Source organism: Trachinotus anak, unplaced genomic scaffold, assembly GCF_046630095.1.
Source record: "Trachinotus anak isolate AG129_WGS33_773 ecotype Australia unplaced genomic scaffold, CSIRO_AGI_Tana_v1 ptg000033l, whole genome shotgun sequence".
NCBI lineage: Eukaryota > Metazoa > Chordata > Actinopteri > Carangiformes > Carangidae > Trachinotus > Trachinotus anak.
The window spans coordinates 2,552,089-2,565,090 of NW_027273884.1; the positions used below are offsets into that span (position 1 = coordinate 2,552,089).

At 41.4% G+C, this 13,002-nt stretch overlaps 1 protein-coding gene across 1 annotated transcript; it reads left to right on the plus strand.

Annotated features, from left to right (window-relative positions):
* Nucleotides 1–7,376: 7,376 nt before the first annotated feature.
* Nucleotides 7,377–11,478, plus strand: nfkbiab (nuclear factor of kappa light polypeptide gene enhancer in B-cells inhibitor, alpha b). Its single transcript, XM_071471464.1, has 6 exons — nt 7,377–7,705; nt 8,944–9,049; nt 9,315–9,525; nt 10,230–10,318; nt 10,526–10,786; nt 10,903–11,478. Exons 1-6 carry the CDS (start codon nt 7,452–7,454, stop codon nt 10,936–10,938), a joined length of 957 nt encoding a protein of 318 aa, XP_071327565.1. The 5' UTR covers nt 7,377–7,451; the 3' UTR covers nt 10,939–11,478.
* The last annotated feature ends 1,524 nt before the right edge of the window (nt 11,479–13,002 follow it).

Sequence of the window (13,002 nt, forward strand, 5' to 3'; positions counted from 1 at the left end):
ACTAATAAAGGCAATCTTATCTTATCTTATCTTGTCTTATCTTATCTTATCTTGTCTTGTCTTGTCTTGTCTTGTCTTGTCTTGTCTTGTCTTGTCTTGTCTTATTCAGTCATAAAATTCATTTATAAGAGAAGTTGACATTCAATAAATTAAGATCATATTCTAACAGAGGACACAGACACAGACATAATCCATCTGACAGAAACTGTCAGATCAGAATTGTCCATCAGTTTACAGGTTTATAAAAAAGCTCATGTGTAGCACCCAGAGATGGTTCTTCATGTCGCTGACAGTTTTGTGCCTTACAAAACATATTTAGAGCGCTTCTCTCTGTCAACACACATGCTTCTACATATAAATGTTGTCACACCATAACGAAGTGTAACAATGCATGGAAACTTAATAATGGATGGGAATCTCCAAAACAACCACAGCGAGATAAAACAGGAAGTTTCATTCATCACTTGTTGCTCAAACCAGCTGTTAAATGAGGAGATAAAAGCAACAGATGCATCCATGAATCCCTGTCAGTGCACCGGCCCTGTGCCCCGTGCTCATACTTGAGTATTATACTGGGCTTTGATAGGCGCCATGCTCACCCTGTGTTCACCCTGCTGTGTGTCTGTCACTGTCTCTAAACTGGTCCTCTGTCACCATCTAGTGGTGGAGACTCAGGACCCAGTATGATCGTCTGGAGCTGCTTTGTTGGCTTGTCAGACCAACCATGGTGTACATGATGATTCTCCAAGAAAAGGTTGTAAGTGGGCTTTGAGTTGAGATTATTCCATTAAACTGCATGACTCATTTGACAAAACAGTCTCACCTCAGTTCATGTTGTAACTTTTCTGGCACTTTCAAGCATGTCACATGATCTTCATCAGCAGATGGTGTTTGCTTGGTTGTCACAGAATTGTAGGTGTGCTCAAATTTACTTTTTTTTTTTTTTTTTTTTTTTGCACTTTAAGGAGTTTTTGTCCACTTTGGTGTAAAAGGTTCAGGTTTAAAGTTCATTCCTGATCACAGGATGATCCAGGTATGGATTTCAATGTGAGCCACCCCCCACCATGGTGAAATAACAGTTAATCCTTTTAGTTACTGGGCTGCTACCCTGTAGCTGACACTGACCTCTGACCTCTCTGAGGAGAGGAAAGTCCAGAAGATTATTATTATCAGTATTAAAGTCTTGCTGCTGTTTTCACTGGCTGATCTATCAAAGGCAGCCCTCTTACTCCCCCTGCTGGCAGAAAACAGTTGCCCTCCCCACTGATTGATTCTTCCTGGTGATACACCTTGGCTCCTGGCATTAGTTCATTCTCCCTGACAGTGAAGCCTGAATGTAGGTGGGCTGCCTGTGTGCCTGTGCACCCAGTGACCAGCTCAGAGTTCATCAGCTCAGAGGAGGTCAGCTTTTCCCTGGTGGCACATTGAGGTCAATGTTTAGATTTGACCTCCAGGAAAGAAACATTTGACTCAGGTTGTCATTTGCCCACTCGCACTAAATGACAGGAAACTGGAGCTGTGAATCTCTGCGGGATCACCATCGTTTGCTGAGTCTGTTTAGTAACTTTTTCAACAACGTGCATAGAGATAAAAGGAATGAAAAACAATCAGCTTTAATAAAGGGAAGTCTGCACTGCTGACTACACTAAACTCCACAGCTCAATAATGTAGACTCAGCAAAATGCAGGAACATCAACAAATGAGTTAACAACACCACTGCAGAGTAATGAGAACTGAGCCCAGCTGTATCTTCAAAGTTTGCTCTGTGTATTCCCTGTAGGAAGTTGACACAAAGGTTGATCGCACTGTTTGCCAACACGAAGCCACAGCTGTTGGGACAGTCAGCCTCCAGTGTTGCTTCACCAAGGGTTTTTTTAGTACATCTTTTTATGTATTAAATAAAATATTAGAATGAATAGTTGATCAATTTAATGCAGATTAAATGTAACTCTTTTATGTTTTCAAATGTATTTTTCTTTTTTTAAATGCATGAACCTATACTCCTCAGTATCTTCATCTTTTCTGAATGTTGTAATGTGGAAAACAAACACTGTATAAAATGTTAAAATGTAGTCTCACTGTAAGTATGGCAGATTAGAAACAACCGGGGAAGGAATATTAAGACCTTTTACAAAACCATTTACCACAAAATAAAACACTCTTTTCAAAGCAAAAACCCAGCATTTAAAATCTAAAAAATAACAAAAAGTACAGTAAACAAAAGTAAAAGTACTCAGCTGCAAATAGGCCTTTTTCATTGCAAACATGTTGATGACAATTCTTATATTATTACACATTATAATGTCTTATTATTACTGATCAGTCACTGTTTGAACAGACTATTTATGTTGTAGCTGGTATAGGGGAAGCTTATATTAACTGTTTTATATGATGTTAAGTTGTTCAATCTGTAATAATACAGCATATTTTATAAATTGATCACGTTTTGAATGTAAAACCTGAATCTATTAACTAACTAGAACTGTCACTGTCCAATAAATGTAGTGCAGTAAAAAGTACAATATTTCCATCTGAAATATTTTGTCCTTGGAAAAGCCTCTCTGAGTAAAATACATTTCAAACTCCACTCTAAATACAGCTATGAATCACAGTTCAATTTATTTGTAGCTCAGATAGATTTGAATCCACTCTGACAAAGAAATGTACTGACAGCTGACTAATTTTTTTTTTTTTTTTTTTTTCAGTTGACTAATTAAAGGAAAACCCAACAAGTGTCTTAGTAAGGTGTTGGGTCCCCATGTGCTACCAGAACAGCTTCAATGCTGCTCGGCACTGATTCTCGATCTGGAGACTGTGAAGGCTGTAGCATAGCATTTTCAGTTTCATCAAACCATTCAGTGACCCCTCGTGCCCTGTGGATGGGGGCACTGTCATCCCGAAGGAGACCACTCCCATCAGGATAGAACTGTTTCACCACAGGGTGGAGGTGATCACTGATACAAAGGTGAACGACTTTGTATTGATTTGCATAACAGAGCTACTGGATCCCCTCGCTGTAGGGGCGAAACATTCAGGTCCGTCCTGTTCTCTTGGCGCACGCCCCACGTGCACTCACCCACTTGTCAAGAATATGGTGAAGGATGACTCATCTAACCATATCACGTTTTTCCATATCTCTGTAGACCGGTGCCTCTGATTTTTGCACCACTGAACTCTCACTGTGCATTCATCTCTGTAATGAGTGGTTTATACACTGCAGCCCGACTACAATATCCCTCTCTGTGTAACTGTTGATGGACTGTTGTTGCTGACAGTCTGATCACATCCTGCATTGACATTCTCCATCACCTGGAGAAGAGCTGCTCTTCTGTTGTAGCTTTCATATCACACTGATGCACGAACATCTTGGTCATCTCATATGATTGTCAACCACAATTTCCGACACTATTTACTAACGTCTCTCCCATAGATCTAAATGCAGATGTCACTTTCGACTCTATTCCAATTGAAACATCAGTCAGTTGAGCATCTTTGTGCCTTAACAACAAACCCTCTTCCAAAGTCACTCAGATCTTTTTCTCTTGCCATCTGATACAAAATCAGAATCAACTGTGTCTTCTCAGCAGTTTAATACATGCCACAGAGCATGATGGGATGTTAATTTCTTCATTCTACCATGCAGGGCACACGTGCATTTGTTGCTCACTCATGCAGGTTCTTCCTTTGTTTTGTGACCCGTCTGTGTATTGGAGGAGTGAAGTGAAACAACACCGTGTGACTGTAAAGTCCTCCAGCAAATACAATGGGAAGTCTGCCAGACTGTGTAGTCCTGAACAGGAAGCAGGAAACAAAAAAAAAGAAGAAGCAGGTAGAGACACAGGTGAGCATATTGAAACCTCAGCTCATTAGGGGGTTTTATGTATCACAGTCACAAGTTACGAATGTGATTTAATGAGTCATCGTTTACTTTGACCCCTTACCTTAATGTAGTTAACTGTGTGTGTGAGGCTGTTTGCGTGATTCATTATGAGTCACTCAGTGTTGTACATGTCAGCTCGTGTTCTGAAAGCCCAGGGATTCCCATGGACACACTCAAGTGTGCACAGAAACTGTACGCTCAGGTGTGCTCGCATTCACACAGCGATGAAACATCATGTAACAATGACTAGTATTCTAGAGGATACTAATAGAAATAGCTGACATAGCTTTACACACCTTCAGAGTCAGTTGCGAATTCATCAAAAATTCAGTGGTTGCTTTATTTAAAGGAATTAAAGTAGTTGGTAACTTTCTGTTTCGTTGGCTGCTGTGTACCAAGCCAACTAAATAACAGAACCTGGCAGTGTTAGCTCATTAACCCAACGTTATTTCATTATTTACACTGACTTTTCATGTTTTCTCTTGTGTGATCAATGAGTTTTCATTATCTTTACTGTAATTGAGAGAAAGACTAAGGTGAGAGATTAGGCTGCCAAGGAAAATATCTGACATTCATTCAACTCAGCATTCTTCTTCTTATATGAGCTTTATTCAAGTCAAAGCTAAAATAAATAAATTCAAAATCAAATATTTAAAAGCATTAAAAATGGTCATCTTATAGTACATAAGGACAAATCAGATCACATCCAGTAAAATCTGAATAATCTACTCACAAATGTACAAATAAACTGTGTTTTACAGCCAGTTAAATGTCTGCCTTGACTTTTTCTTGTGGGCACAGCTGCTGAAATACTGCTGTAAAATGAACTGCAGTGAGTTAAACGGTGGTGATGTGTTAAAGTAAATCCCTCATGTTCAAAACCACCATGACATAAACACAGCTCATCAGAGACTTTATAACTCTGTCTCTGCCTCCATTCCCCTGGTTTTCCAGCTGAAGCACACTCCAACCATGAATAGGTAATCTGGGCAAGTGCTGATGAGTCAAAATTACATTTAGAAAAGCCCACAAAAAACACTAAAAGTACTGATTGCACACAAAAATCCAGGAACATTTACTACTTTTGCAATTGCATTTACTTCCCCCCATGTCTGACACTGATGCTAAAATGTTAAAACAGTTTTCAGCATGTTGGGATTTTGTTTCTGTTCTGTTTTAAGCATCAGTTGTTTCAGAATTTCGTGTCAGATAAGGTTGTGATGCCCCTGACTTCCAGTCAGTTGAGCTGTGCTGGTTTCGTCTGACTGGTTTCCAGTCAAAATGAATCTGATCCACCGAGTCCAATCATATCTGCATCAATTGAAAGTGGCCAAGTGCTTCATGTCAGGGTCTAATACTGTTAACGCACTCGGATGTTATAGATGGATTGGGTTGATTCCTCCATAAGATGTTTATCAAATGCCATTTGTCTGTGTTGTGCACCGCCCAAAAAAATAGAGATAACATAAAAAGCAACTGTAAAATGTTTGAGAATTCAGAATAGAGTGGTTGATTATAACTATTAATTCACAAATGTAAAGTTGAATGAGGTATGCTGGATGTAGACATTTGCCAAACGTTTCTAATATACTTGTAATGTTGAATTTCCTCTGTGTAAATACATAAAACTTTGTGCAAATGTGTGTAACTACTTTGTTTTCCCTTTGTCTCTCGGTCTTCCTGCTCTGTGCATTCCTTTCCTCCATTTATCTGGATTCTTCTGCATCAAACAGATCTTGTTTGACTGTGCCCTCAAAGCTGATTGTGATCAGCACTCTAGATACATAATATGCATTTGCAGTGACCTATGGGCGGAAATGTGGGGTATATGGTTTGCTGTCCTCTATATGATCTTTCCAGTCTCTCTTCAGATTCTGATATACAGGAGCAGGTTAAACACCGGCACACAGCAAATTACACTTAACACTGTGTAACACAGTACATTCCTAAATCTAGTTAATGAGACACAATATTCTGCACAGAAACTTTACTGGTTGCAACTTGTGCATTTGCATATGTGTATGCATTTTCCTGCACGAACTCCTAACATGTTGCTCAACAGCTGCTAACATGACAGTAAAAATGTGCTGAGAGCGAAGCCTGAGCTTCCCAGTCCAACTGGTCACACGGACTGAACAATGGGAGGTAAAACAAGCCTGGAGTTTCCCTCAGGCCTCTAGAACATCACGTTCGAATTGATGTTTGTTTTTAAAGGGATAGGTCACAGCCTCGTGAAGTCTCACAGCCTTATAGAGAACTCGGAGTCCTTCCATTTTATCTACAAAGGCCCTGAATGAGTGATTTGATACTGGGTTATTAGAGGCACTATGAGAGAATCAGTGGGAGTTTAATGCACTTGTCAGTAAAAAATCTGCATTTGCGTCATTTAGTGTTTGGAAAGAACTGGCAGGATGTTAAGAACATTTAGTAGATGCATGCAGCCTCTGACATTAGTGCTTGCAAGACAGTGATATAGTTTTTAGACAAGATCAATTAGCCTGTGCATGCACCAGAATTATGATTTCTCAAAACAGACACAGACACAAGTCACTTATTATTTATTCCAGAGATATTTTTCGGCATTTCTCTGAGATAAAGAATAAAACTTATCAGCATTATGCCAAAGTAAAATATATTTGTAAGATCAAATACATGAACTAAACCTTGTGGTCCAGACCTGTGGGTCTTGGGGAAACTCCACGGAGGGCCTGCTGGTTTGGTCTTGTGTTCTGCATACTATTTTCACAGCATGATAAACAAACTGAAATCGCATCGCAATCACACAAGTTTTGGAGGAAACTCCTGTGCATGCAGCCCCCCACCTCCCACCCCCTCGCAGGTCTGCCCACCCACTCCAACACTGAGGGGCTGCAGAGCAACATTTCCTTTTGCAAAAGTGATTCAGCGGACAAATGCTGACAAAAGTGCAGTTTTAAGACTTTCCATGCAAAAGCTCATTAATGGAACAGTAATACACCAACACACATGTGACCAGTTTTTACTGAGGAGGAAATAAAAAAATATGTAAGCTTCAAGTTATTCTGACTTCCTGGACTATGGTGCTTCCCCTTCTTGAAGAATTAATGTGTTTGATATACTTGACGACTTTTAAGACTATGATTGCTTACTCTTGCTGTTGACCATTTTGACTTGTAAAGTGTGAAATTCTGCAAAAATACTTACTACTGCTAACACTAAAAAGTTTCTAGTTCACTGATTCTAAGCTTAATATACATATAGAAACTGCATTTGTATCTGTGGCAGTGTGGCATTTTTCTAAGCCGAAATACTAATGTTAAAGCTGAAATAGTTTAGATAATGTGTATTTTAAGTGCAGCAGATGTAGCCTGCAAAATTACTTTGCTCTAGTGTATTTATATGTGTCTCAATAGAAATCCCCTCTTGGAGCCAGCAATCTGTATGCCGTGTTATTCTAAGTGACAGTTTTGTGGAAATCCCCCACCTAGTTGTTAGCTCCGCCCGCCGCAGCCACACAGAGGGCATTTACAGACTGTTGCGCAGCGGCGTCGGGATACAACCAAACGCACCTCGTCCCGAGCAGCACACCACCATGGACCTCCACCGGACCAGTATATTGAACCAAATGGATTACAGTCGGGAATCTAAAGAAGGGAAACCGGCCCAGTCGACAGAGGAGCGGTTCGACAGCGGCCTGGACTCGCTGAAAGAGGAGGAGTACCAGGCTGTGGCGGCCGAGATCAGTCGGCTCCAGGTGAACCGCGAACCGTCGCCGCACAAACAACAAACCCCTGAAACCGAGGAGCTGGAGGAGTGGAAAACACAGGTCACAGAGGACGGAGACACGTAAGTTTGACCAGGAGTCACCTATGGGGATATTTGTGAGTTCTCCGAGGTACAGCCGGGCTTGCAGTATCGCCTGAGAAGGCCTAGCTCGGGTCTTGGAGGTAATTTGATCCCTTTCCTGTGGGGAATGTGCTCCTCTAGCTTGTCATTACAATGCACAGGCCCGGGCCTGGCTCAGCCCGGGTCTGTGCTCAACTTTTATGCAGCACGGCTTAGAAAAGTACGCTGCTACAGTGCTGACAATGCGCGGATCCGGTGTCCGGCCTGTGAGTCGGTCCAGCCGCGGTCAGACACGGCGGTGCTGGACGTAAACAAAGGGCTATTATCAGCAGGGAAGCTACTATGGCCGCGGGTCAGGCTGGGAAAGTCCCGGGCGCGCCGCCAAGGAATCCGACCGACGCGCGCCTGTGAAGCGAGGAGGAAAAAAACGAGAAAAAAGTACCTTAAATTACAGCAGCGTAAGTCAGCGGGGACTGGGGGCGAAACACTACCCCGAAGTAGACGCCTGCGAGTTAATGCTGCAGTTAAAGCGAGGGGATTAACATTAAAATAGTCCCCAGATGTTATTTTTTGATGTAACATAATTCCTCCGCGGCGAAATATAGTTCGAACTCAGCACAGTATCTTGGCTGTTGTCAAAGCTCTTGCATTAATTATGTTTGATCGGGTCGAAGCTGAACAACGTGACTTCAGTAATGAGGACTGGGGACTGCATCAGTCTCATACAGAGCGATGAAGCATGAAACCATGTTACACTGATTTGACCAAATGACACGTTTAAATGTCATTTACTGTAATGGTATTCTAAGGAAATTGTGCTCATGTGTTACACTTATACCATGATTGATTTGAGTGTACATAAAAAAAACAAATAAACTGCATCATGAATCTTTTGAAAGTTTGGGGCTGGGGAACTTGGGGACTTGCTGTATTACAGAGTCCAGAGATGTACTTCTGATTTATGATAGGAATACTATTTGTTTTTTTTGTGCTGTCTCATTAAGAGGACAGCAGTGCAAGTCAGCATTTTCACAGTTTATTTCTTTATTCTCTGCAATAATCTAGGGGAAAGTTTTTGTAACCTGTACATGATATAGCAGGAAGTATATGCATATTCTAAACCTTAGGTTGGGCATAGGACCTCCAGGTATTAAATAAGGAACATATTCCTTTTTGCCTTTCACATTTGTGTATGCATATTTTAACAGGTTTTCTTCCTTCTCTTTTTGTCTTTATAGGCTGCTCCATCTGGCCATCATCCATGAAGCCAGAGACTACATTAAAACAATGATTGATGTGTCCAAGAACACAGACTTCCTCAACACACAAAACGACCTGAGACAGGTACGTGAGGGACGCCTTTAAAGAGGACTTAAAAGAGAAAATATTGATCTCTGCCCAGTCTTATCTTTATCATCTTTCCCTCTCCAATACCTGTTTACCTCCACTTATTTCTGTTTACTTACTCAAACTTCCTCCTGTTCCACCGGGCTGTATTGTAGCAGTAATAAAAATGAATGCTCTATGACTACCATCAATAAAGAATAATGAAAATACCGGCTGACTCAACAACTCACCTGCCTTGTCGTGATTTTTTTCCCCTCTCCAGACTCCTCTCCATTTAGCAGTAATAACAAACCAGGCCGACGTGTGTCAGCATCTCCTGGCATCCGGCTGTGACCCCACACTGGTGGATAACAGAGGGGACACTCCTCTTCACATTGCCTGTCGCCATGGTAACCTGATGTGCTTCAGCGTCATCACGCAGTACTGTCAGAAAGAGCATCTACACACAATGATGGCTGCCTGCAACTACAATGGTAAGCTTCAGTTGCCAATATTAAAACTGTATTTGTTTGGATATTAGGCAACACAAACGTTTGAATTTAGCAGTAGTTGGCTAAATTACACCGTTTCAACAGTATTAGAAAACTGTATTTTGTGGTGATGGTAATTTCCATTCTGTGGTGGCCCACCCAAGCTGCATGGAAACCAGTCTGCTGCTGGTCTTAACTACTATTTAAAAGGAGGAATGGTGGGCACAAAGAGTCATTTCTGCTGCCCATTATCCCTGAACACTATGGTTAGGAGGAAGGAAACATTTGAGCAAGCAAGGGGAATACCATAGCCTTTCATAGCATCACATCCTGACTGTAACCCATGTATTACATGGCACATACTGTTAGATGCTAAGGCTCCAAATAGAAAGGTGGGAGTTTCCACTTTTAGATTTGTACACAGACATTTTTAAGGCATTGGTGGTTTTGTTACAAATTCTTTTGGGGAATAAAAATTTCAAAATAAAACACAATAAAACAAACAAACTATTATTAGAAAACAATTACTTTATGTGAAAGCCTGTTTTCCTGTTATAATTTGCATTAACATGGCAGGTTGCATATATAACCTAATGATTTGTCCAGCCAATTTGAAATAACTTGCCACCTATCTTTGGCTGCTGGTGTGTCCCACATGTACTGGTCTGGTGTCAGCTGTTAACCTGTTCCTCTGATGTTTTGTGCAGGTCAGAACTGCCTCCACCTCGCCTCAGTTCATGGCTTCCTCTCACTGGTGGAGAACATGGTAGAACTAGGAGCTGACATTAATGCAAAGGTAAACAACACACAAACACACACACACACACACACATATCTGTGAAAATACACACTTGATATATTTTACTAACAGTATGTGGACCCACACTGTATATTTCAAAATTGAGTCATTGTAAGACATTTTGAGAACCAGCCAACACACAGGCCTCTCGCAGTCTTTACTTTGCCCCTCTCCCTGTGCTAATAAAAATCTGATGTCCCGCAGGAGCAGCATAACGGTCGCAGTGCACTGCATTTGGCCGTGGACCAGCAGAATCTTGCCCTGGTCAAACTGCTGCTGAAAAAAGGAGCAGACCCCAACCTCCTGACCTCTGGAGGTCACACCCCCTACCACCTCACCTACGGTTATGGCAGTTTCGACATCAGGGAAGAACTGTACTCGCTGACCGATCCCGAGCTGAGGGAGCTGCCTGATAGTGAATCAGATGACAGTGAGGAAGAAGAGGAGGAGCAGTCTGATGAGGAGGTGCGTGTTGAAAACACAGAATTTCCACTGTACAGCCACTCTGGCGTTAATGAAACATGAACATTTCCTGCTCTAGTGTGTAACTCTGTTTTTTTCTGTCCTCTGCCTGTCTGCAGGTGGGTTATGACGACATTCACTGGAATGGACATTAGCAGGAAAAGAGACAGAGAGAGGAAGTTACAGAGGCAGGAGGCTGTGATGATGACGGTAAAGGACAGGAGAAACGGCTCGGCTCATCTACTACTTCCTGGAATCGCGTCACAGGAGCCCAACAGTGCGGGTGACATGGTGCGAGCGTGACCGCTGACAAAACGGATGGGCAGGCAGCTGCAAGGGCAAATGAAACAGAGACTGATGGCCGAATAAACCAGTGAGACTGCTCCGGGCTGCAGGATAGCAAACACACAATGAGATGTGAATATGTGACACATTATGATGGGATGGCATTGCTGTATGATAAGAGGATCGCTTGTATTCTGTGGACACTTCATCATTATCACAAAAAAAAAAACATCCATCCGTACAGATGTACCTGCAACAGCTCTGTTGTATGATATTGTAAATGCTGTGTATACTAAGATGTATTTTTTATGGAAGCTGTGAATGTGTACAGTTGAGTAGGTTGTATATGTCAGACAGCAAACAGTCCAGCACACTCCAGTTAAATTAAAAGACTTGTATTTAACAGTTCAGACCTCCTGTGTGGATATATCTGTGAAAGTGGGTGACGTGGTGGGGGGGTCCTGTACATCAGAAGTCATAGTCTTTATAATATTACAAAATGAAGATGATACAGAACCCTGCATATAATTGACAGCGCCTGATGATATTACAAGGCAGCAATTATACGGGAAATTACTCTAACCATGTGCCTCTCTGCTGCCGTCAGCGTGTCTGATTGTATAAATGGCTCCATCAAAGCATGACAGCTGAGTTTCAGTTCTGACCTGCCGCTCTTTATTTTCATATAATGCATGTCACGCAGTAAAGGTCTGATAACTTTACCACTCAACTCTACTGAATGAGGAACCAACGGCAAACTGAGCCTGTGACACAGTTCTTCTTGCTGGGTGTGTGTGTGTGTGTGTACAAAGAGATAAGAGGCTTTGGGAAATTTTGTGTGTGTGGAATGAGGCTGATTGCTCAGTCATCTAAATCAGGAAGTTTTTTGGGAGGGTGGGGGTAAAAAGGACGGGACAGGAAATTCCCAGGAGCAGAGCGCTCAGCTGTTAGTGATGTTCCTGCTTCTCTTCCTCCAAAGAAGGGAATCTCCCTGCAGAACAACAGGATGTTTCAGTTCAGCACAGGGAGGAAGGGAGTTGCAGTTTTACTCAACTTCCAGTAAATTAAATATTATTAAAACACTTAAGCAACTCTATGATGGCTGTATGAATCTGGAGTAGTTTTTTTATACCAGGAAACAGATTGTACAACAACAAAATACTGTAACATACATTTCAGTTTTTTTGCACACACACCAAAGAAAGAAAAAAGTCACACAAGGTAAAATTTTGTCTATTTAGAGTAAAAGCGGATGAAAATATCTGCTGCAGACCTGTTAGTGTGGGGGTTGAAGAATCACAGTTGCACATTTAAAATCGATCATAAATCCCAGTATGATGCCAGCAGTCTAACTGAAGAGGTATTTCACCATTTGATTGATACTCCAGCACTGGTGTCATCAGTTTTCAGAATAACCAGCTCGTCCTACATGTTGTAAACAAAGTAGAATAATTATGACTTTCTGGAGATCCACTTCCCTGGCAGGGCTGAAAGTAAAAACAATGTTCACACCACAGGAACCATTAACATGACAGATATACAGTCACTTAATAAGGTAAACCCGCGCAGTCTAAGACAAATGTCCTGCTGTGAAGTTTCATGCTGCTTAGTATGTTCAAGTTTTGAACATTCATAACATGTTTTAGTATTGAGATCATAGTTAGTGGTAGCGCTGTACTGGACGGCATCATATATAGATGGGTTTCTAACACTCTGCCCCCCTCATGGATGTAAATGGGGAGGACAAACCCTCAGAAAAACTTACCAATATAATGTTGTCCAGTACAAGATCATCTCTGACTGTGGCCTCAGTAATAAATATTTTATTGAATTTTCAGATTCCCCTCAATGTCAACAAAACCAGAACATTATAAACTTTGTAAAGGTAGATGATATATTGGATTGCAATAGATTGTTGAAGCATACCTAATGAA